Source organism: Pelophylax lessonae, assembly GCF_965119305.1.
Source record: "Pelophylax lessonae genome assembly, chromosome: 9".
NCBI classification, from domain to species: Eukaryota; Metazoa; Chordata; class Amphibia; order Anura; family Ranidae; genus Pelophylax; species Pelophylax lessonae.
In genome coordinates this window covers 236109848-236133343 of record NC_138776.1, presented here as the reverse complement: position 1 = coordinate 236133343, position 23496 = coordinate 236109848, and the positions used below count along the sequence as shown (strand labels likewise).

Below are 23496 nucleotides of genomic sequence, written 5' to 3'. Positions count from 1 at the left end.
CAGTTTAGACTTAATATTGAGGTTCTTGAATAAGCATAGTTGTGACCACGTCTCTTAAATCTGATCCAGGTCCAGACTTCTCTGAATTTTACACATCAATGGACTACCCACTTCAGATACTTCTGCGAGATCCCATATTTTTTGAGACTAGACTCCTGCAGCCATCTGATCCCAGACTACATCTCCGTCTTCATCACTGCTGGGGAACCCCAAGCCTGGACCCGGCATCCACAGTTCGCTGGCCTCTGATTAATGATGGGTGAGGCATGGTGACATGATTTTTATCTGGTGTCACAGTAGTGTGTCAGTTGTGGTTGGTTCACACCCCATGCACTTTAAATGGCACTCCAATGCTTTTGTTACAACACGCCGCTGCACACAACAGCACACTTGGTGCTTATGCGTTGTCCAAATGGATGCATTCAGATTGCACCCAAACACAGCATACCATGTGCCTAAGATTTTATCCTAGGGTTAAAATTGGGTTACCACAAATATTTCTTAAACCACAAAGCTCTTGGGCCTAACAACTTGGTGTATAAAGTTGTTGGGGTTTAGATGAACTTAAGTGCCTTGGGTGTTCTCCATAATCCCAGGGCTCCATCTTCAACTGTATAATATAACCATGTTTAGGCTACAGAATTGATTACTTTTTTCTCACTAGCTGTACATAGGGAAATGGAGGATGGGGTGAGTATTAACCCTGGTGTTAAGCTTTAGCAAGTTAATCTAAAGCTTTCAATAATATACTTGGTGTTCCTGCCATAAAGGTCCATGTTCAGTCACTTCTGTCAGAATGAGGATGCTCTGTCCTGGTCTCTCAGTTCTCCTGCATTGCTACCTTAGAACATGGGCTTCCAAAAGGGGTGGTAAAAACAGATGACCAAGCAGCAGTTTTATCACCTTCTGGTCACCCACCCAAATTCTAACCTAGCCAGACAGGGCTATACACATGTGACTGACTGGGATTTTGTGTTCTGACGTGGCATGTTTTACTCGGGCTGCACCGCCTGTTAAACTCTCCCGTTGAGATCAGTGGGGCCATGGCAGGCCAAATGCTTGGCTTATAGTTGTGGAACAGTCCCACAATGTAAAATAGCTGTTTAAGTAGCACTTGCTGAACACCTTTGAGCAAACGCAATACTGCCCTTCAAAAGTGTTCCACGGTCTATTGCTTTTTTTAGAGTCCAGTAAACATGACCACAAGTGTGACTCATTTCAGCACCCATATTCCAGAGGTCTGCTGTTGTCACCATCAGGAAAGCCACCCTGAGATATGCCAGACAGCCATACATGCATGTAGACCATAAGGCTAAGTTCACTTGTAGGCGTTTTGGGGCATTTTTCTGCTCTAGGATCAGCTCAAACACCCAACAAGACCAATCCTATTCTTTTCAATGGCCCCTGTTCACATCTGAGCGTTTTGACGTTTCAAGCAAAACGCCCAACGCTCAAAGTACATGAGCTTCTTTTTGGGCAGATTACAGGCATTTTTATTTTTTCCATCGGTCACTAGTCAACCTAAAAACATCCAGAAAAACGCCTGTAAATGGCAACGCCAAGACGTGAGCGTAGACTTATGGTTTAAAATGGGCAAAGGAGTATTTAAATCAACGGTAGGGAACCTGCAGGCCGCACAATCATTGTGTACGCCCCCCCGTGCCGCTGTGTCAGAAGGAGCCGATGGCTCCGTCCTGACAGTACGAGTCTCAGAAAAGGGTGGACCCAGGGCGCAGAGCTGTGGCAAGCTGTGGTCTCTCTCTTCATTGAAAGGGGGCACGCTGTGGTCTCTCTCTTCATTGAAAGGGGGCACGCTGTGGTCTCTCTCTTTATTGAAAGGGGGCATGCTGTGGTCTCTCTCTTCATTGAAAGGGGGCACGCTGTGGTCTCTCTCTTCATTGAAAGGGGGCACGCTGTGGTCTCTCTCTTCATTGAAAGGGGGCACGCTGTGGTCTCTCTCTTCATTGAAAGGGGGCACGCTGTGGTCTCTCTCTTCATTGAAAGGGGGCACGCTGTGGTCTCTCTCTTCATTGAAAGGGGGCACGCTGTGGTCTCTCTCTTCATTGAAAGGGGGCACGCTGTGGTCAGTCTGCATTGAAAGGGGGCACACTTTTGTGACCTCAGTCACGCAATTTTTTACAGCGTTTTTTGCCTATTACATTTATGCATACATTTTGTATGGCCCCTGAATGATGTTACAAAAATCCAAATGGCCCTTGGCAGAAAAAAGGTTCCCCACCCCTGATTTAAATAATGGGTGTTTTGTGTTTTTTTTTTTTTTTTTTTCTTTTTAATCCAACTAAACACGACTTTGTATTTATACCTACTGCTTGCTTGCCCCTTAGTGCTGATTTTTATTTTTTTACCATTGGCTCTGGCTGCTGTCAAATACTGGGACTCGCACAGCCCAGCTTGAGAGCAAGCCCACACATGTCCCCATAGCAAGCGGCTTGCTATGGTGGTGCACATGAGGAGCCTAGAGCGCTTGCGGGGGACCTCAGAAGAGGTTCGAGACTGCTCTGCGCAAAACCATCGCACAGAGCAGGTAAGTATTTAATCAGTTGTCTAATTTGTTGTCCTTTAAAGAAAAATATTAAACCGACAGGCCTATAGCAGAAATGTAAAATCAGATCTGGTCCATAGGGCCCCATCTACATCCCGTGATTTGGGATTGTGGTCAGAATTGCAGCTGTTCTGCCCCGATTCCAAATTGTGCCAGAACACGTGACGCAATTTTGGGTGTCATTCTTTTTAATGGCATGCCCAACAAGATTCAGCTGCGACACACATGGCAAACCACGCTTTTCTTTGTTCCGATGAGTGGTTCAAATTTTATGGACTGTTCACGCTGGCTTGGGTCACTATTATGTACCCAATTTGCAGTGCCATGCCTAATCAGGCAGCCTTAAATGTTTCTTTTGTGCTTGATTTTTGTATTTGAGACTGCATTTTGCCAGTCCTATTTTTTTCGTTTTTTCTTGAGAAATTTGGGAAAAAACTTCATTAAATACAGAATGCAAAAAAAGATTCTCAACATAGTCATGTTCACTGGATCTATGGGGGAGAAGGGAAGGCTGGACATCAAGGAGGAAAAACAGGGCCCTGTACATCCAAGTAACCAACATTCAAAAAAGGCAAGGATACAAAAATCGAAATGTGTATGGAGATAGGTTTGCCTAATCTAGATGTTCTGTCTTTTTGTAGATGTCCTTATACAGAGGATGAACCAATGACCAATATTTTAACAGGGCCTGTTCCTTCCAGCTACCAGAGGTTTGTTGTGTCTGCATTCACATTTATTGGTTTCTCAAGCCAGTCACAGGTATGTACCAGAAGGATAACTTTGCCATTTTGCAAGTGTTGCACATAGTTACATAGTTTGTGAGGTTGAAAAGACATCAGTCCATCCAGTTCAACCTATGATGTGTGTTTGCTGTTAACCGTACATTGTATACCCCTGTATGTTGTGGTCTTTAAGGTGCCCATCTAATAGTTTTTTGACACTATCGATGCTCCCTGCTGATACGACTGCTTATGGAAGAGAATTCCACATCCGTAGCGCTCTGACAGTGAAGAATCCCTTACGTATTTTAAGGTTAAGGCCCCTTTCACACAGGCGGTACGTTCAGATCCGCCTGTCTGTTTTTTTGGCGGATCTGAACGGTCCCCCCATGCATTCCTATGGGGCATTGGATGTCAGCGGAGACATGTCTGCTGACATCCGACCCGATCCGTCAAATCTGGACGGATGGAAACCCTATTTTCCATCCGTCCAGCGGATCGGATTGCATCGGATGAGAACGGACAGACGGTCCGTTCCCATCTGATTTCCCCCATAGAGATGCATGGGGAACTGACAGCTGTGTCTCCGCACACAGCACAGAGACACAGCTGTCCTCCTGCTGCTCAGCGGGGGATCGGCGGCTCGATCCCCCGCTGAGAAAAACTGACTCAGTCCAACGAACGGAGTGTGTGAAAGGAGCCTAAACCATTTTTCCTCTAGTTTTAGTGAGTGGCCTGGTGTCTTATTGTATTTCCTTTCCCAAAAGTTTGTTCCTTATGCTAGTGTCCTCACCAGTACAGTATTTGTACATTGATATCCCCTCTCAAGTGTCTCTTCTCCAGAGAAAATAAGTTCAGTGCTTGTAGTCTTTCCTCATAGCTGATGCCCTCCATTCCCCTAATTATTTTTGTTCTTCTCTGGACTCTCTCCAGTTCCAGCACATCCTTCCTGAGGACCGGTGCCCAGAACTGGACAGCATACTCCAGATGTGGCCGGAGCAGAGTCTTGTAGAGTGGTAGAATCTCCATTTCCGGAGTGAATCCCCTTTTTTTATACATGCCAGTATTTTGTTGGCTTTGCTTGCAGCAGCTTGGCATTGCATACCGCTGCCAAGCCTGTTGTCCACCAGTACCCCCAGGTCCTTTTCCATCTTAGATTCACCCAGAGGTTCCCCCCCCCTAGTGAGTAGCTTGCTTTCTGGTTTCTGACGCCCAAGTGCATTACTTAACATTTTTCAACATTAAACCTCATCTGCCATTTAGTTGCCCACCCCATTATTTTGTTCAGGTCCGCTTGTAAGGTTTCCACATCCTGCATGGAAGATATTGGCATGCTTAGTTTAGTATCATCCGCAAATACCGAGATTGTGCTGGATATCCCCTCCTCTAGGTAGTTTATGAATGAGTGCAGATTGAGTTTAAGACCCCGGACTAAACGGTGCTTGGCAGCCTTGCTGTGTAGCAGAGTTCCAGATATCTGTCCTTGGGTTGCACGATGGCTGGCATAAGCAAGAAGGTTTGAGTGAATTGTTTGTGGTTCAGTGTGGAACTGCATTCAGAAGAGTGAGTGAAGCATTGTTTGAATTCATTTGAAATTGTGGTCTGTGACCCCAGTGGGGGCTCCATATCCTCAATATGCAGCAATACACCCAAACCTTGACAAACTTTTCTTTGCAGTGTTTTTGGTGCTCCCTACGTGACCTGAAGTTTTACCCATTTTCTTGGTCCCTGGTCAACGGAACAGGAAGTGATGGGAAATGTCCCCAATGTTGGGAATTGGGGACAAAAAATGGCAACCACCTTTAATTTTATTAGCTTTTAGGATCCGGTGTACTCGAAGGGCTTTACACAGAGCAAAAAAACAAGCAAACTTACCAAAGAAATGGCATGAACAATTTAAATGATAAAGGTTTTAGTTGCACAACATTCGCAGAGATATGTAGATGTTGCACTGCCTCATCAATGTGCAGGAAATAATTAAAACAAAGGTTCTAACTTGCGTGAAGTGTATTTCATGCTGTTTGTCCAATGGTGAGATTTCGCTTTTGGTTCTCTAAAACTATCCGTAAAAAGAAAAAAGGGGAACAAAAAAGGCACCTTGTGACTTTTTAAGGCCATATGTTGCAATGGGTTAACTTGTAGTGGTTGATTCACTTCAGTGAGTGGTTATTGAACCACGACATGGATTTTAACACCTCAGTATTTTTTGCAGCACACCAAAACACAAAAATTGTACACATCTATACATTGTGGTGTGCTAAAATGTATGTGTTGGCAGTGGCTAGGTGCAATGGATGCCATTCAAAATGAATGCCACTGAACCTATTGGAGTTTTTTGCCTTCTTTTGAATCGGCTGCGGGTGTTAAGGATTGTGTATTTAGATTTTCTTTTTTTTTTTTTTTTTTTCCAAGCCTGACCTAGTTTCACAGTTAAATCTGTTTTACAGCAATGCACAGATCTAAATGGAACCAAAAAAAGCCCATCTGATGGGTAGTGAATCAAATCTGAGAGCCACTGGAGCTGCTCCTATCCAATGCTTAGGTGCCCCCCAATTGTTCCCTAATTTCAAGTAATTGTAGTGGAAAGAGAATTTGAGGAGACTCAGGGAATATGCTTAGGTCTGACCCATTGGAAAACGGAAGTGCTTCAATGATTTGTGAGGGCATTTTTATGGATGCTTATTTCTGGGTTGAAAGAAGTATGGGAGCATCAGGTTTGCGCAATCCCAAAAGCACATTTTTGTCCTCCCCGTTGCTCTTCTGCAGCCCTTTTCAGCCATCAAACGACAAAAGGAAGGCACTGTGCATCCATGGGTTAAGGGAAAGAAAAGGGCTTGATTCCTCTATTGACAGCAAGTGTTGATGGGGGAATGCCTTGCCAGGGAGCTCTCCCTGCTGGGACAACACGGGTGATTATTGCTAGTGGCTATAATACCATCCTAAAAATTCGACCTGCTGGTTGTACCCGAGTCTATCGATGGAGCCTGCCCATACATGGTTGGAATTTTGGCCAGATTCAGGTGAACCAGCTGCGATTTGAACAGTCTATGGCCAGCTTAAAGTTTTGCTAGCCGGAGTTTATATAGGACTGAAGGTTCCTTCCCTACCATCATTAGATGAGGTGTGAGTCCCTTTCACAATGACAAAGTATTTTGTTTGCAGTGGGGAAGTGGTGGGGTCAATGAACGGTAATATGTGCTGCTGGGGAGGTGGTATTAGAGAACCTGTTACTCTGCCCTTTATAAAAAAAAAAAAAAAGCTTTTTTAAATTTTGGAGGGGTTACAAAGTTGGTAAGGTTCAAAAAAAGACATCAGTTTAACCTGTGTGGGTGTATGAGTGTGCATGTATTTTTCTATATAGTGTTTGCTAAGATGCTGTAGTTGGATCTGTTTTTTATACTCTCTAATTGTATTGATCAACGATGTCACTGAAAAAAAATAAAATGGCTAAATCAAAATTTAAGTTGCCACCAAAGCAGCAAGAGGAAGAATCTTCCAATGGGGCACTTGTTTCTGTGAAATGTTGAAGTGAGTATGTTCCTCACATTGGGAAAGATCCTCACTTCCCATTGAGTCTACAGAACAGGAAGTGGGAGGGAAGTCTCTGAGACATGAGCAGTTAAATCCCATCCCTAATCTACCCAAAATGGGGGGGGCAGTTTGGCTTTAGACATACACTATATTACCAAATGAATACGCCTGCCCTTACACGCACATGAACTTTAATGGCATCCCAGTCTTAGTCTGTAGGGTTTAATATTGCCTTGGCCCACCCTTTGCAGCTGTAACAGTTTCAGCTCTTCTTAGAAGGATGTCCAATAGGTTTAGGAGTGAGTCTATGGAACTGTTTGACCATTCGTCCAGAAGGGTATTGGTGAGGTCAGGCACTGATGTGGACAGGAGGAAGGCCTAGCCCAGTCTGCATTCTAATTTATCCCAAAGGTGTTCTATCGGGTTGAGGTCAGGACAGTCAAGTTCCTCCACCCAAAACTCCAGCATCAATGCCTTTATGGATCTTGTTTGTGCACAGTCCTGTTGGAACAGGAAGGGGTAATCCCCAAACTGTTCCCACAAAGTTGGGAGCATGAACTTGTCCAAAATGTGCATGTAAAGGCAGGCGCCCCAATACTTTTGGTAATGTGTATTTAAACCCTATTGAACAATATATAAACCACTCAAATGAGAACAGGGTGCCTGCCTAGCAGGAGTGCTGTCGCTGTGATAGGAATTCTTTGGGAGTAGGTGGAGGGCAAAAACTAAAACCTTTAAAATATTTTTCTCCACTTGTTTAGGTGTTTGTTTTCTGTAGCGTCTCGGTCTGTGTTCCCTCCCCCAATGAAACTTGCACCTCGGACTGCTTTAGCCTGAAGCGAGGTAAGTGGCAGTCACCTCAGTTGAGCCCAAGTCCTCATGCACACTGGACATTTATCGCTGCTGTTTTTGGATTCAGGCATTTTTTTCTCCAACATCTTATCCTATGTGTCCATGCACACAAGTTTTTTTTATCAGCTTTTTTTGGCAGGGGCGTTTTCTGGCTGGAACCCACCCCCCCCCCCCCCCACCAGAACTAGTAGGGTTGAAGAGGAATTTTTTAGCCGTAAAAAAAACAAAAAAAAACGAAACTTGGCTATTCTGTGTTTGTTTTTTTTTTTTTGAGCCATAAGCTTTTGTGGGAGTGTAGTATTTGCTAGACGCAAAAATGCTAATGCAAAACTCTGCAGAATGCTAAAAACTCACAATTTTTTTTAATGCAGTATTCCACAGCTAAAGCTTTTGGTGTTTGTATAACGTCCAGTGTGCATGAATCTGATATCTGATTACTGGTGTTACTTGATCTTTTGACCGGTTCTTTACCATCGTAGGTCGGCGCTTTGAGACTGATTATTCCCATTACTTGGTGAAGACCGCTGGGCCTCTTGTCTTTCAACCGGAGGCCAAAACTGGTATGAGCATTTTGTTTTTGAATACATATAGGAAACAAGTACACAAATGCTCCAATATTTGCTCTGTAAAAACACCACTCAATCTTTTAGTCTGGCTCTACACCACAGTAATGCATGTATGAAAATGTTGCAACTGTTTTTGTAGACCGCTATTCATTCTAAATGGTACCCCGATGCATATGTACACTAGCGGCAGCACATCGACTTATTTAAATTGAATGGGCTTTCTTAATGTAGCACACATCAAAACACACATAGGTGTACACTGTCTCTCCGTAATGACTCTGCAATGAAGGGTTAAACTGCTTAATGGCATTTGGGTGCATTGTGGTAGGTTTCTACCTTGCACAAGCAATATTAAAGATGGTTCTCAGAACAAATTTGGAAAATTGCAAAAATGAGACCCAACACAGCAATGACATGGGGACAATATAGTTTTGTTACTCTGTCCTCCATTGAGATTTCAACTTCTGTTGTCGCAAGGACAGGAATTGGTGGAAATCTCTCCAGTGGGGTTGGGGTCAGAGGCGAAAAACAGACTGGCTCTTAAACCCCTCCACACTCAAGCAAACTAAGTTTTACTTGCAATCACAAAAAAAGAGAGCGGGATTTTCAAGGCCGATAAAGGAGGGATTATCACAAATACGACAACATTTTGTATAAAATCAATTTTATTAAATCCCAAAGATAAAAATGATATATGTATGCATACAAATGTTTTACATAAAATCATTTTCCCTAAGGAATCATTGATACAAGATAACCAATTGGCAACAATTATGTCTCCTAGCGGGTATATATTGAGGAGCGGCCACACACAGAAGGATTAATGATCAAGGGTATACCCTGAGGTATTGGTTTCTTGGGACCATACACTGCTGGTCCACATGGTCCTGTGGAAGGGTTTGATCAACTACACTAAAGTCACTAGGTCACATGCATATGCGCTTTACTTTGGTGGAGAGAGTCTCCCAAGATAGACGCTGGATGTACTGGATTGACAAATTGTCCTGCTAAATCCTATTGTTGGTATCAGTTCAAATTATTGGATATCTATACCCCTCCCAGCCTGCTATAATAGGTGTATTATCCATATTGAGTTATACACGGTCCGGAATACAGGAGTGTGGTTGCTCCCTCTTCATTTGGTCTGGGCACCTGCCCCGGAAGATGGTATGCCTAGTGCATGACTTTATGGTAATGTCTTGAAGGTCTCTCTGGCCCTGAAGAAGCCTTTGGCGAAACGCGCTGGCTCTTTGAGAACCTACAGACTATACCCGCTATGAGACCTAATTGTTGCCAATTTGGTATCTTGTTTCAATAATTCCTTAGGGAATATGATCTTTAGGTAAAACATTTGTATGCATACATATATTTTTATCTTTATGATTTAATAAAATTTATTTTATACAAAATTTTGTTTGATCATCCATCCTTTATCGACCTTGAAAATCCTGCTTTTTTTTTCTGTGATTGCTGTTCATTACTGGGATGTTGGCCATTTATTCAGGGTATTTTGTTAATTTAAGTTTAACTTGGTGGCTTATTTGAAATTTTAAAACGGATATGTCCCCTCTTGTGTGACATAAGGCATGCATTTTAATGGTGGCACAAACAAGATACCTTCAGTTACACATACCCAAATGGATTCATACACGGCAAATTGGGTAGATACATATACATCCATTCCCAACACTCTGCTTAGTTGCGACACCTTGGACTCTGCAGCATTAGAAAGGCTATTGATCCCAACAATGTGCTGGCATTCTGTGGTCTACACCGAGGAATGTAGCTCTTTATGTCTGTAAATTTTACAGAGTGAGAGAGAGTGGCACACATGAAAAATGGAAGACCTATGGGTGCTTATACTGCAGCCAGGCTAAGTCAGCACTTTGGAGAAACGTAAGTGGTGCTGACTTGGGTTCTCCAAGTAAAGCTGCTTGAAATGTCATGACACATGAAGAGGGTATAAGGCACATGGCAGATATCATGAAAAGCTGGGCTGGCTTCCACAAGGTTTTGGTTTGAAAAGGGGAGGGTTTTTTTTTTTTTTTTGTTTGAGGGATGATTCATTTTTGGCGATGGCCTCTCCCTCATGATGGCCACATTGCCATGCTTGCACAATTTGTTGCCTGTGTATTGTGGTGGTTGCCCATTTTGTTGGCCTGCATATTGTCATGACTACCAACTTTCTGGTCTACATTGTGATGGTTACCTATTTGTTGCCTACATATTGTATACAGTTGCCCATTTTGGGCCCATATATTTGGGTAGTCATTTTTTGCTTATGTATTTTAAAGTCACAACCATTTAAAGGATAATTTCAAATCTAGTAGTCCTCTGTAAGAAGGAAGTGTCAATAGGTGCATTATAAGGGCTGGGCGGCATTGTTTACTCAATCAACTTTTGCCATCAACTTTTAAAGCGAGATGACAGGAGCAGGTTGTCTCATCGCTGCTTGTACGTAGTATTGTCTGCAGCTCATCTTTGATGCAACTGTTTTAGGAGACAAGACATGCAGTGGAAGGGGGTGGAGCATGACACCAGGTTGGAGGAGGCATTTGAGCACAGCCGGTGGGACTGTGGTCAGTTTGCTAGGAAAAGCCGATATTTGCATGCTAACAGGGTGACCTATATCTAGACAGGAAAACATATTGAGATGGTGTCTAGGCTGTTCACTAAGCTAACTAAACTGACAAAAATACAGCTTCCTCTAATCAAGTCATAACAAAAACTCCACGATTTAAAAAAAAAAAAAAAAAAAAAAAAAAAAAAACGTTCTTACATTTCACTTTGCAAAATCGCCTTTTCTGTTTGACCGCTGAGTTATCTTTTTTGATTGTGCCTGATTAGACACTAGATATACTTGATCTGCTTAGGTGAGGGTCAGGGTGTTTAGCGCTACTCTAGGGATGTTGACAAGCCTAGGCAAGGGTCATACTCATAATTTGAATCTCTTGCAACAAAGAGCTTTTACTATTTCCTGGTAGCCACTTAAGTATGTTAAGCTGGCCATACAAGTAGAATGTCATTTAATTCTCAGTTTTTAAGAACGCTCATTTGATTATCTAATTAATGGGGCCAAATCAACGTTTTTTGATTGCAGTGATAAGAATTTGAAGGGCCAACAAGGAAACTTTTTTTCACACATCTAACCGTGAATGTGTATTTTTTTTTTTCCATTTGGGAAACCTTAAAGTATTCCAAAAATTCCAAAATTGAATGTTAAACGCAATTTTTAAATTGGAGTTTCATTCGTTTTTGTGTTTATTAAGTCATCAGCTACAAAGTGTAGCTGGTAACTTAATAAACACACTCACCTGTCCTGCGATCTAGCGATGCGGCCGCCCGAAGCACGCTCCTCTCCCTTTCCTCTCAGCAGCGCCAACATCTCTAGTGTTGGCACCCGGCTGTGACAGCCTGCGGTTTCACAGCCGGGTGCACATGCGCGAGTTGTGCGTCGTAAAAGGCTGGGCAATCTTCTGGGACCTCTGACGTGTCCCAGAAGATAGAAGGGAGAGAACTTCTGCTTGAGCTGCCTAGGTGACCCGAGTGGGAGCGGGTACCTGTCAGATCCAGGTACCTGTTCCCCCCCCCCCCCCCCCCCCCAAAAAAAAACACGCCAAATGTGGCATGTCAGTATTTAAAGTGGAAGTTCCACTTTTGGGTGGCACTCCGTTTTAACTACTTTCTAACATTTGTCATGTCGTCAAATGTACTGAGAATGTTCGTATGACATCAAATGTACTGAGAATGTTAGTATGACAATCTGAGTGTATGGCCAGCTTTATCGTTGTACAGGAAATTCTATTAGCTTCTACTTAAATTGCTAGTGAGTAGCTACATATAGCTAACAAATGAAGCACATAGCTCCCTATGGTGCTAACTACACAAGTGGCATGCAGTAGCATCTTGTAGATATCACTTGCACATAGAGTAATATGACACGCGAGCCTGATCGCCATTAAATGCTTCTTGAGTAGCCTGCTCCATAGAGAGCCATTTGTTTAGCGATTTTGCTACACCTAGCATTTTAACTTTCACTAACCATTTTAGTAGCAGCATTGATTTATTAAAAATATCTAGTATAGCTCTAGTGACCACCTTCAAATGGTTAAATCTTAATATCTGCACTATAAAATCTCCAAGAAGGCCCTAGCCTTAAGCTACTGAAAATCGTTTATCGCACAGACTTTTCACATATCAAACCCAAAGTCTCAATGCCAGAAAATTGTGCAAGTTCTGTTGCTTCCTGCATTATGCTGATAAATGTCAATATCAAACTTAGAATATTATATTATGATCTTGGTGCCAATGCAAAGACTCTTGTTACATCTTGTTCTTGTGTGTCACAGGATTGGCCAGCCTCCCGCACCTCACCGTGGCTCTTCCAGGAATCCTGTTTGCAGCTGCACTACTTGTTTTCCTGTGTCTTGTCGTACTCAAATGCAGTTTTACAGTTAGGTCCAGAAATGTAAATATAAATTAGTTTATCACCTGGTTTTCAATTAAAGTACTTTATATTCTTCTCTTGTCTTGTGTATTCATGATTTGAAACCAAAAAAGCATAGCTAAAAAAGCTACAGGGCCTTGGGAAGCACCTGAATTATGAAGCATGACCTAGAATCTTCTAGTTTGTAACATGAATAATGATGGTATTAGGGGATGTGGTCAACTTGGCACCAGCTGGTGATTTTTTTTTTTTTTCATGAGTGGGCAGCCCCACACAGTTTGTAATTATTAAAGAGAAACTCCTGCCAAGACTGCTAGTTGTATAGTTAGGTTGAAAAAAGACACAAGTCCGTCTAGCTCAACCAATAAAAGAAAAAGCACCCTACAATCCTATACCCACAGTGGATCCAGAGGAAGGTAAAAAAACCCCAGCAAAGCATGATCCAATTTGCTAAAGCAGGAGAAATTCCTTCCTGAGCCCCCCATTCCCTGGATCAACTTTGCCTATAAATGTTAGTACCCATTTATATTATGTACACCTAGGAAAGAATCCGGTTTTGTTTTTGTTTTTTTTGACTTAATCGACTTAACTGGCCAGAACCACATTTTCACAGCTTACTGTGAAGAAACCTTTCTGTATTTGGAGACTAAATCACTTTTCCTCTAGACGTAAAGAGTGTCCTCTGTGAGGACCTTTAAAATAAATAACTCAACACCAAGTTAATTATATGGACCCCTAATGTATTTATACATGTTGATCATATCGCCGTCTCCTCTTAAGAGAATAAGTTCAGTTCCTCTAATCTTTCCTCATAGCTGAGCTCCTCTATGCCTCTTATCAGTTTGCCCTTCTCTGCACTCTCTCCAGTTCCCTGATATCCTTTTTATAGAACTGTTACCCTGGACTGCATATTCTAGACAAGGTCTTACTAATTTGTACAGGGGCAAAATTATCTCTCTATCTCTGCAGTCCATGCCTCTCAATACAAGAAAGGACTTTGCTCGCTTTGAAAACTGAAGCTTGACATTGCATGCTATTAAGCTTATCTACCCGAACACCCAGATCCTTCTCCACTGTGGGTTTCCCCCAATTGTAACCCCCCCCCCCCGTATGTACGATGCATGCAAATTCTTACCCCCCCCCCCCCCCCCCCGAGTGCATAACATTTATCAACAGTAAACCTAATTTGCCACATAGTTGCCCAATGAAACAGTGCATTGAAGTCAGCTTGCTAGTTGAAGACATTCTGTAAGGCAGTTATTCCACTGCAAAGTTTGGTGTCATCTGAAAAGACTGAAATGGTCCCAGACCCTATATCATTTATAAAGATATTAAAAAGTAAGGGTCCCAACACTGAATCTTGGGGTATACCACTGATGCCTTAGACTAGGGATCCTTCAAACTACGGTCCTCCAGTTGTTGCAGAACTACACATCCCATGAGGCATTGTAAAACTGACATTAACAGACATGACTAGGCATGATGGGAATTGTAGTTCCTGAACAACTGGAGGGCCATAGTTTGACGACCCCTGCCTTTAGACCATTAAGAGTGAAAATCATTAATCACTACTCTCTGAATTCTATCTTTTAGCCAGTTTTCTATCCATTTACAAACTGATCTTTCCAAGCCTGTAGACTTTACCTTACACATCAGCCGTGTGTGAGGAACGGTGTCAAACCCTTTTGCAAACTCCAAGTATACTATGTCCACAGCCACTCCTCTGTCAAGGTACCTCCTCAGTTCTGCAGGTATTGAGAGAAAGTGAGATTTTTGTAGTCTACATTCACTTTGGGTAGATTCACCTCACTTCTGTGCCAGTGAAAAACGTTGAGGGAAAATTTCCCACAATAAGAACAGATGGCAATTAAACCGAGGGCACTGATTTGGCTATACTGCTGATTAAAAAAACAAAAGGATATTTGTAAAGCCAGTTGGTATTAAAATGCAGTGTCGGGGGAGAGAATGAGGAATGACCAATTTTTTTTTTTTTTTTTTTTTTAAATTTGTGACTGGTTCTTCACTCTCGGTTCTGTTAACCAGGAAAAACATTCACGGGAAAACTTTCTAGGCTACCAGGGGCTGTATGCTGTGGCCTGCACTTTAAAAAATGGGCTGCAAATTGAATGCTGTGGCATGTAGTAAATCTGCAGAGTATAACCATACTGTACTCTTCAATTCTTTAAGAACCCATTAACACTTATGGACCATAAGGTGAGTACCTGGATAGAGAACTGGCTCCAGGGGAGAGTACAGAGGGTGGTGATTAATGGGGAGTACTCGGATTGGGCGGGTGTGGAAAGTGGGGTCCCCCAGGGTTCTGTCCTGGGACCAATCCTGTTTAATTTATTCATAAATGATCTAGAGGAGGGGATATCTAGTACAATCTCAGTATTTGCAGATGATACTAAATTAGGCATGCCAATATCTTCTATGCAGGATGTGGAAATCTTGCAAGCAGACCTGAACAAAATAACGGGGTGGGCAACTACATGGCAGATGAGATTTAATGTAGAAAAATGTAAAGTAATGCACTTGGGGGCCAGAAACCAGAAAGCAAGCTACTCACTAGGGGGGGAACCTCTGGGTGAGTCTAGGATGGAAAGGGACCTGGGGGTACTGGTAGACAACAGGCTTGGAAGTGGCATGCAATGCCAAGCCGCTGCAAGCAAAGCCAACAGAATACTGGGTTGTATAAAAAAGGGGATTCACTCTAGAAATAAAGAGATTATTCTTCCACTCTACAAGACTCTGGTCTGGCCACATCTGGAGTATGCTGTCCAGTTCTGGGCACCGGTCCTCAGGAAGGATGTGCTAGAACTGGAGAAAGTCCAGAGAAGGGCAACAAAAATAATTAGGGGAATGGAGGACATCGGCTATGAGGAAAGACTACAAGCACTGAACCTATTCTCTCTGGAGAAGAGACGCTTGAGGGGGGATATGATATCAATGTACAAATACTGTACTGGCGACCCTAGCATAAGGAACAAACTATTTAGAGTAAGGGAATACAATAAGACACGTGGCCACTCACTAAAACTAGAGGAAAGGCGGTTTAACCTTAAAGTGCGTAAGGGGTTCTTCACTGTAAGAGCGGTAAGGATGTGGAATTCTCTTCCGCAAGCAGTCGTATCAGCGGGGAGCATTGATAGTTTCAAAAAACTATTGGATGGACACCTTAAAGACCACAACATACAGGGGTATACAATGTACGGTTAAAAGCAAACACACACACATAGGTTGAACTGGATGGACTTGTGTCTTTTTTCAGCCTCACTAACTATGTAACTATGTAACTATGGATTCTGGTGTGTTGAGGTAACGCGTGAGCACTAGGCTTACGTTGGCATTGAGGTTTCAATAATTTTCAGTGACTCCAACTAAGGCAGTGCAAAATGGACACGTATGAATTGCAGAGCCCCACAGAACAACACTATGTACTACCATGCATTATGGTGTACTTGGTCAAGGAAAAAATGCTGCATTTGAATCATCACTGGCTCCATTTTGTAGGATTTATATAGATTAGCTTTTGGATGACTGATTTAAGGGAGGAAAGGTAAAAACTCTGGCATGATTTAAGGGAGGAAAGGTAAGAACTCTGGCATGGATGTCTTTGCTGGAGGGTCTATGGTGTAAGAAGCCCTCGGGTGGCTAGAATCTCATGTTTTAATGCTATATCTCCATGTAAGATTTCTCCGCCCCCCCCTTCAATTCCTGTACAGGTAATGGGATGTATGTCACAACAGTAACTGATTGGGTATGTATACAGTGGGAGCATAGATCGCAATTAAAACCTTGTGTTTTTGAATACAGCAGGGGATGGGTTAGAACCCAAGTTTTTGACGTTGTTTAAAACCAGGTTGTGGGAGAGTCCATTCTGTAGGGCTGCTACAAAGGGTAGGCGCCTTCAGAGCCTTCTCTCCATTCCTAGGTTCACCGCTCAGATTTTTTTTTTTTTTGAGAAGGGCACAAACTATGTGAATTGGCATGGCACAGATCATTTATTATCCTTATTCACAAAAGTCCTGAGGGAGAAAGTAATATCCAAGAGTTCTTAGACTAAAATGTTCCTAGTACCAAGTGGGTGGGTTGTATAGATTCCCATTGTTCTTTCATTCATAAAAGCACTAGCTGTATGGTGTCCATCTTGATCCAACACCTCAATGTCCTGAATCATGAATGAAAGTCAGAAGTTCTCTAGCTGCTGTATGCTTGTTCCATGTCACTGCCAAAAAGTATTGAATAGGTCAGCAGTGGCAACCTACTTTTTTGTACTTGGGTAAAATCCATTTCTCTTCATCAATGGACACTGCACCCACCCCTCTATGGAGTTCTGATACTTCTAATACTGCTTGCTACTAAACTGATTACCTAGAGCAGAGAGTGGGGTTATATACCAGCAGGGGATGGCCCATGGGCATAGCCAGGTGTCTTTTTTGTTCTGCCTAGTCTCACTCTCAACCCAGTAGTTATGATTTATGGAGCGCTGTGTCTGTTGAACTCAGAAATGGATTTTGCGGTAAGTACAAAAATCAAATTTTTATACTTTTTCTGTACAATTCATATCACTTGAAATTTTCCATGTTTTGTCACGTTACAAACAAAAATGTTTGGGGGATTTTATGTAATAGACCAACAAAAACTGGCACATAATTGTAAAGTGGAAGGAAAATGATAAATGGTTTTCACATAATTTGTAAAAAAAAAAATTCAAAAGTATGGCATGCATTTGTATTAGCCCCCCTTTGCTCTAAAACCCCCAAATAAAAACTAGTGGAACCGCTTGCCTTCATAAATCACCTAATTAGAGTCCACCTGGGTGTAATTTAATCTCTGTATAAATACAGCTGTTCTCAGAGTTTTCTTAGAGAACCTTAAGACCCGTACACACGTGCAGATTGTCGGCCGAAAAGCTTCGGCCGACGACCGATCTGCCGATTGTAGGCTTGTTAGTATGATGCCTCCGACAGCCGACAGCGCACATTTGGCCGAAAAGAATCTGTCATGCAAGCATTAAAATTTTTGTAGGCCGACACCAGAACGGCCGATTGTTCGCCAGTCAGTACAGAATTCGGCCGACAGACAACAGATTTGCAAGACTGGGCATGCTCAGAAAAGAAAAAAGACAAGGAAAGTTAACCATCACATGACATCACTTCTGCAGTCGGCTGTTGTTGGCCGACAAAATTAGTGTGCAGTCTTTTGCAGTTTTCAACAGACACGACAGCCCTGGACAAAAGACGGCCGATCAGTACGTGTGTACGGGGCTTTAGTGAATAAACAGCATCATGATGGACAAGAAACACACCAGCCAGGTCAGGGATAAAGTTGTGGAGAAGTTTAAGGCAGGGTTAGGTTATAAAAAAAAAAAATAATATCCCAAATAATATCCCAAGCTTTGAACAGCTCATAGAGCACTGTTCAATCCATCATCAGACAATGGAAAGTGTAGGGCACAACTGCAAACCTACCAAGACATGGCCAATCACATGAACTCTCAGGCTGTGCAGGGAGAGCATTATTCAGAGAAGCAGCCAAGAGGCCCATGGTAACTCTGGAGGAGCTGCAGATACACAGCTCAGGTGGGAGAATCTGTCCACAGGTCAACCACTAGCCGTGCTCTCCACAAATCTGGCCGTTATAGTAGAGTGGCAAGAAGAAAGCCGTTGTTGAAAGAAAGACATAAGAAGTGCAGTTTGCGAGAAGCCATGTGGGAGACACAGCAAACGTGGAAGAAGGTGCTCTGGTCCAATGAGAGCAAAATTGAACTTTTTTGTCTGAAAAACTATGTGTGGTGGAAAACTAGCACTGCACATCACCCTAAACATTTCATCCACACCTTGAAACGTGGTGGTAGCATCATGTTGTGGGGATGTTTTCGTTAAGAAGGTTCACCTTTCAGCAGGACGACCTAAACATACAGCCAGAGCTATAATGGAATGGTTTTAAATCAAACCATATTCATGTGCAGTGGCGGCTGGTGCTCAAAATTTTTGGGGGGGGGCGCAAAAAGAAAAATGTAATAGGTATTGCTTCGTGTCAAAAAACGCAGTAAAAAATTGCGTGACTTTGAAGTCATGGCACAGGTGATGGTACAGGCATGGCACAGATATGGTACAGGAGATGGTATATGCCCCCTTTCAATGCAGAGACCAGTGTACGTGCCCCCTTTCAATGCAGAGATCAGCGTGCGTGCCCCCTTCAATGCAATGAATATGGTGCTGTGCCCCTTCAATGCAATGAACACTGTGCTATGCCCCCTTCAATGCAATAAACACTGTGCTGTGCCCCCTTCAATGCAATAAACACTGTGCTGTGCCCCCTTCAATGCAATAAACACTGCTGTGCCCCCGCAATGCAGAGTTCAGCGTGCTGCGCCCCCTTCAATGCAATGAACACTGTTCCGTGCCCCCATCAATGCAGAGTTCAGCGTGTGAGCCCCTTTCAATGCAGAGCGCCACAGCATTGTCCCCAATCACTGCAGAGCGCGGGGGTTTAATACAAATGCACGCCACACTTTTCACATATTTATTTGTAAAATATGTTAAACCATTTATCATTTTCCTTCCACTTCACAATTATGTGCCACTTTGTTTTGGTCTATCGCATACAATCCCAATAAAATACATTTCTGTTTTTAGTTGTAACATGACAAAATGTGGAAAAGAGGTATGAATACTTTTTCAAGGCACTGTAAATCTACATGTGATTTTGGTATCTTCAACGTTGAACCTGTGCTTTGCTTATATAGGGCAGATTTGTTAAACTTTGTCTCTGCTGTAGTTTACTGTCCTTTTCCTTCTGCCCCAATGCCCAAGGGAGAAGCCTGGCCCCTGCATAAGCTCTGCTTGGTCCAAGTGAAGGGTTCCCCAGTTTTGCTGCCTGGCAGCTGAGAGCCAAGGGCTATATCATGTTGGAGGAAAGAGTTGCATGCTCCCGCATAACCTAAAGTGCACGTTTGGCTTGCTCTCCAGGGGGAAGGTGTGTGAAGGAAATGCAAGTATAAAGCCCCGTACACACGATAAGAAGTTCGGAAGGGAAATTTCGTCCTACGACCGATCTGCCGATTTTCAGATTGTTAGTATGGTGCTTTCGACAGCCGACTCCGACTTTTTGGCTGACAAAATCCTGATGTGCAGGCATTAAAATGTTTGTCCTCCGTCAACACGCGTCCGATTTTCGTCTCATTAGTACAGATTTCGAAGGGGGAAAAATCTTATAAGCAAGACTAGGCATGCTCAGAGATGAAAGAACACATAGAAAGCAATCCATCCACATGACATCACTTCTGAAGTAGAATTCTGTCGTACGGGAAAATTTGTGTGCAGTCTAGAGCACATTCCAACCAACGGACACGCGCACTGGACAAAAGACGGACGACCGGTCAGCGGAAATTCGTAGCGTGTGTACGGGGCTTAAGCAATGGGTAAGGTAGATATTTTATGGCTATGTTGATTTGTCCTACCTATGCTTTATGTGAAATTAATTGATTAGTGTGTAGACCAGAGGGATTTATACCAAGAGTGACTTCTTTCAAATAAATGCAGATTTGAGAGGCTGAAATACCAAAATGTCATAAATGCAAGTCATGCAGTCTGCTACTCTGAGAGCTAAGGAGCAGAAAACATTTGTATGAATGTTGAAGGTAGAAGGGCTATTCAGACTGTACCTTCACTACATCCCAGAAGCTCTTGGTGCACAGTTGTAACATGCGATAATTTGCATATATCTATACACACGGAAGCCCACAGTTTGTTCAGACCTATTTTTGGCGAAGACTATGTAAATGATTTCCTGTATTTAGATGTTTTCCTTTATTCTTACCTGTAGAGCAGCAGATATGTACAGTATAATACTGCCAATATATATTTTTTTTTAGTTGGTCTTACCGTGATGCACGTTCCTGGGACAAGAAGTGAGGGGAAATTGCAGACCTAGTAGAACACTCAAGGTTACAGTAGTAACAACTGAGCTATAAGAGCCTTCCATCAGTAATATAGATCAAGCAGTCTAGTTCCTGTATATCCTGACATTTGTTATGCACAGGTTGTGGTATGGCTGCACTGCTAGTGCTTACTGCGGTGTGAATGTAAGCAGCGATTCAAAGAAAATGTGACCGCACTCAGAGGAAATTGAAGAATGAAGTGTTTAATCCCCCGTAGGATCTAATACAAACAGTGCTTCACATAGACACAGGACAGGTTAACGCGTTTCATGATTCCAAGGTAATGATTAAGTGATCTTAGAATCGTGAAACGCGTTAACCTGTCCTGTGTCTATGTGAAGCACTGTTTGTATTACATCCTACGTGGGATTAAACACTTCATTCTTCAATTTCCTGCGGTCACATTTTCTTTGAATCATTGGACCTTTGGATGACGGATCTGACTTGCACCGGAGCACCTTTCCTCACCGGAGCGGCTCTCTCCCTCTATCTACATTGAATGTAAGCAGCCACAAATCGCTCGCCAGCCAGGTTACACTCAACCCGTCATTGTAATGTACAGTGGCTGCCGCTAGCTACGTACAGCTATTAAATACAGCAGCAGGAACCACTGCCATATGCACCATGGCAAAACATCTGCATGAATGTACCCTAAGGCAGAGGCTCAAATATGTGTGACTATGCTTGATTAATCTGCCCCATGGTATATCACTAAGGCTTGCATGATCATACTGTGCAGTTGCCAGTGATCATACGTATGGGACGCGGTCACCAGACCATGTATTTCAACAAATATCCTACTCTGACATATGCACATATTATTTACCTGAAAAAGCCTGTAAATACAGTATCTCACAAAAGTGAGTACATTCCTCACATTATTTTATTATATCTTCTCATGTGACAACACTGAATAAATTACACTTAGCTACAATGTAAAGTAGTGAGTGTAAAGCTTGTATAACAGTGTACATTTGCAGGCCCCTCAAAAATAACTCAACACACAGCCATTAATGTCTAAGCCTCTGGCAACAAAAGTGAGTACATCCTTAAGTGAAAATGTCTAAATTGGGCCCAAATTGTCAATATTGTGTGTGGCCACTATTATTTTCCAGCACCGCCTTAACCCTCTTTGGCATGGAGTTCACCAGAGCTTCACAGGTTGCCACTGGAGTCCTCTAACCCTCTTCCATGAGGACATCACTGAGCTGGTGGATGTTAGAGACCTTGCTCTCCTCCACCTTCCATTTGAGGATGCCCCACAGATGCTCAATAGGGTTTAGGTCTGGAGACATGCTTGCCAATCCATCACCTTTTCTTTCAGCTTCTTTAGCAAGGCAGTGGATGTCTTGGGGGTGTATTTGGGGTCGTTATCATGTTGGAATACTGCCCTGCGGCCCAGTCTCCGAAAGAAGGGGATCATGCTCTTCTTCAGGTTGTCACAGTACATGTTGGCATTCATAATTCCCTCAATGAACTGTAGCTCCCCAGTGCTGGCAGCACTCATGCAGCCCCAGTCTATGACACTCCCACCACCATGCTTGAGTGTAGGCAAGACACACTTGTCTCTGTACTCCTCACCTGGTTGCCGCCATACACGCGTGACATCTGAACCCTGATGGTCTCATCAGACCACAGGACATGGTTCCAGTCCATAGTCTGCTTGTCTTCAGCAAACTGTGGGCTTGTGCATAATCCTTTAGAAGAGGTTTCCTTCTGGGATGACGGCCATGCAGACCACTTTGATGCAGTGTGCGGTGTATGGTCTGAGCACTGACCGCTCACCCCTTCAACCTCTGCAGCAATGATGGCAGTACTCGTATGTCTATTTCCCAAAGACAACCTCTGGATATGACACTGAGCACATGCACTCAACTGCTTTGGTCAACAATGGTGAGGCCTGTTCTGAGTGGAACCTGTCCAGTTAAACTGCTGTATGGTCTTGGCTACCGTGCTGCAGCTCAGTTTCAGGGTCTCCTCAATCTTCTTATAGCCTAGGCCAGGGATCCTCAAACGACGGCCCTCCAGCTGTTGCGGAACTACACATCCCATGAGGCTTTGTAAAACTCTGACAACTATGACTCTCACAGACATGACTAGGCATGATGGGAATTGCAGTTCCTGAATAACTGGAGGGCCACAGTATGAAGACCCCTAGGCCATCTTTATGTAGAGCAACAATTCTTTTTTTTTTTTTTTTTCAGATCCTCAGAGTTCTTTGCCATGAGGTGACATGTTAACTTCCAGTGACCAGTATGAGAGAGTGAGAGCGATAACACCAACTTTTACACACCTGCTCCACATTCACACCTGAGACCTTGTAACACTAACGAGTCACATGACATCGGGGAGGGAAAATGGCTAATTGGGCTTAATTTGGACATTTTCACTTAGGGGTGTACTCACTTTTGTTGCCAGCGGTTTAGACATTAATGGCTGCATGTTGAGTTATTTTGAGGGGACAGTAAATATACACTGTTATACAAGCTGTACACTCACTACTTTACATTGTAGCAATGTGTCATTTCTTCAGTGTTGTCACATGAAACGATATAATAAAAATGTGAGGGGTGTACTCACTTTTGTGAGATACTGTATGTAAAAGCCCTGAGCCTGGCTGCCATCTTGAACACATTGTCAGCGCTGTCATCAAAACGACTTGCTATGGTATAAATAAAATATATAATTACAGCAGTAAAGAAGTGAAAAGTGAGGAGAGTTGAAGCATCCGTGACTGACAGCTCCGCTAGGTATGCAGTGTTAGATTAGTGATCTCCTTCATGCTGGTGCATTGTTAATAAAGCTCAATGAGGTATACTGGTATCAGCAGATGAAAAGCTATGTGAAGTACAAGCCAAATGTGTTTCAGC

The 23496-nt window shown here is 43.0% G+C and overlaps 1 protein-coding gene across 1 annotated transcript in view; it reads left to right on the top strand.

The window, feature by feature from the left end:
• The window catches only part of LOC309564537 (zona pellucida sperm-binding protein 4-like), a gene marked incomplete at its 5' end in the record, with an annotated part of 61244 nt that extends 48394 nt beyond the window's left edge, over window positions 1–12850 (top strand). The window contains 5 exons of the mRNA XM_082269178.1: window positions 70–259; window positions 3205–3322; window positions 7575–7656; window positions 8145–8225; window positions 12581–12850. Coding sequence (XP_082125304.1) covers window positions 70–259; window positions 3205–3322; window positions 7575–7656; window positions 8145–8225; window positions 12581–12714 — 605 coding nt within the window. The 3' untranslated portion in view covers window positions 12715–12850. The remainder of the gene's footprint in view (window positions 1–69; window positions 260–3204; window positions 3323–7574; window positions 7657–8144; window positions 8226–12580) is intronic.
• Window positions 12851–23496: the final 10646 nt, after the last annotated feature.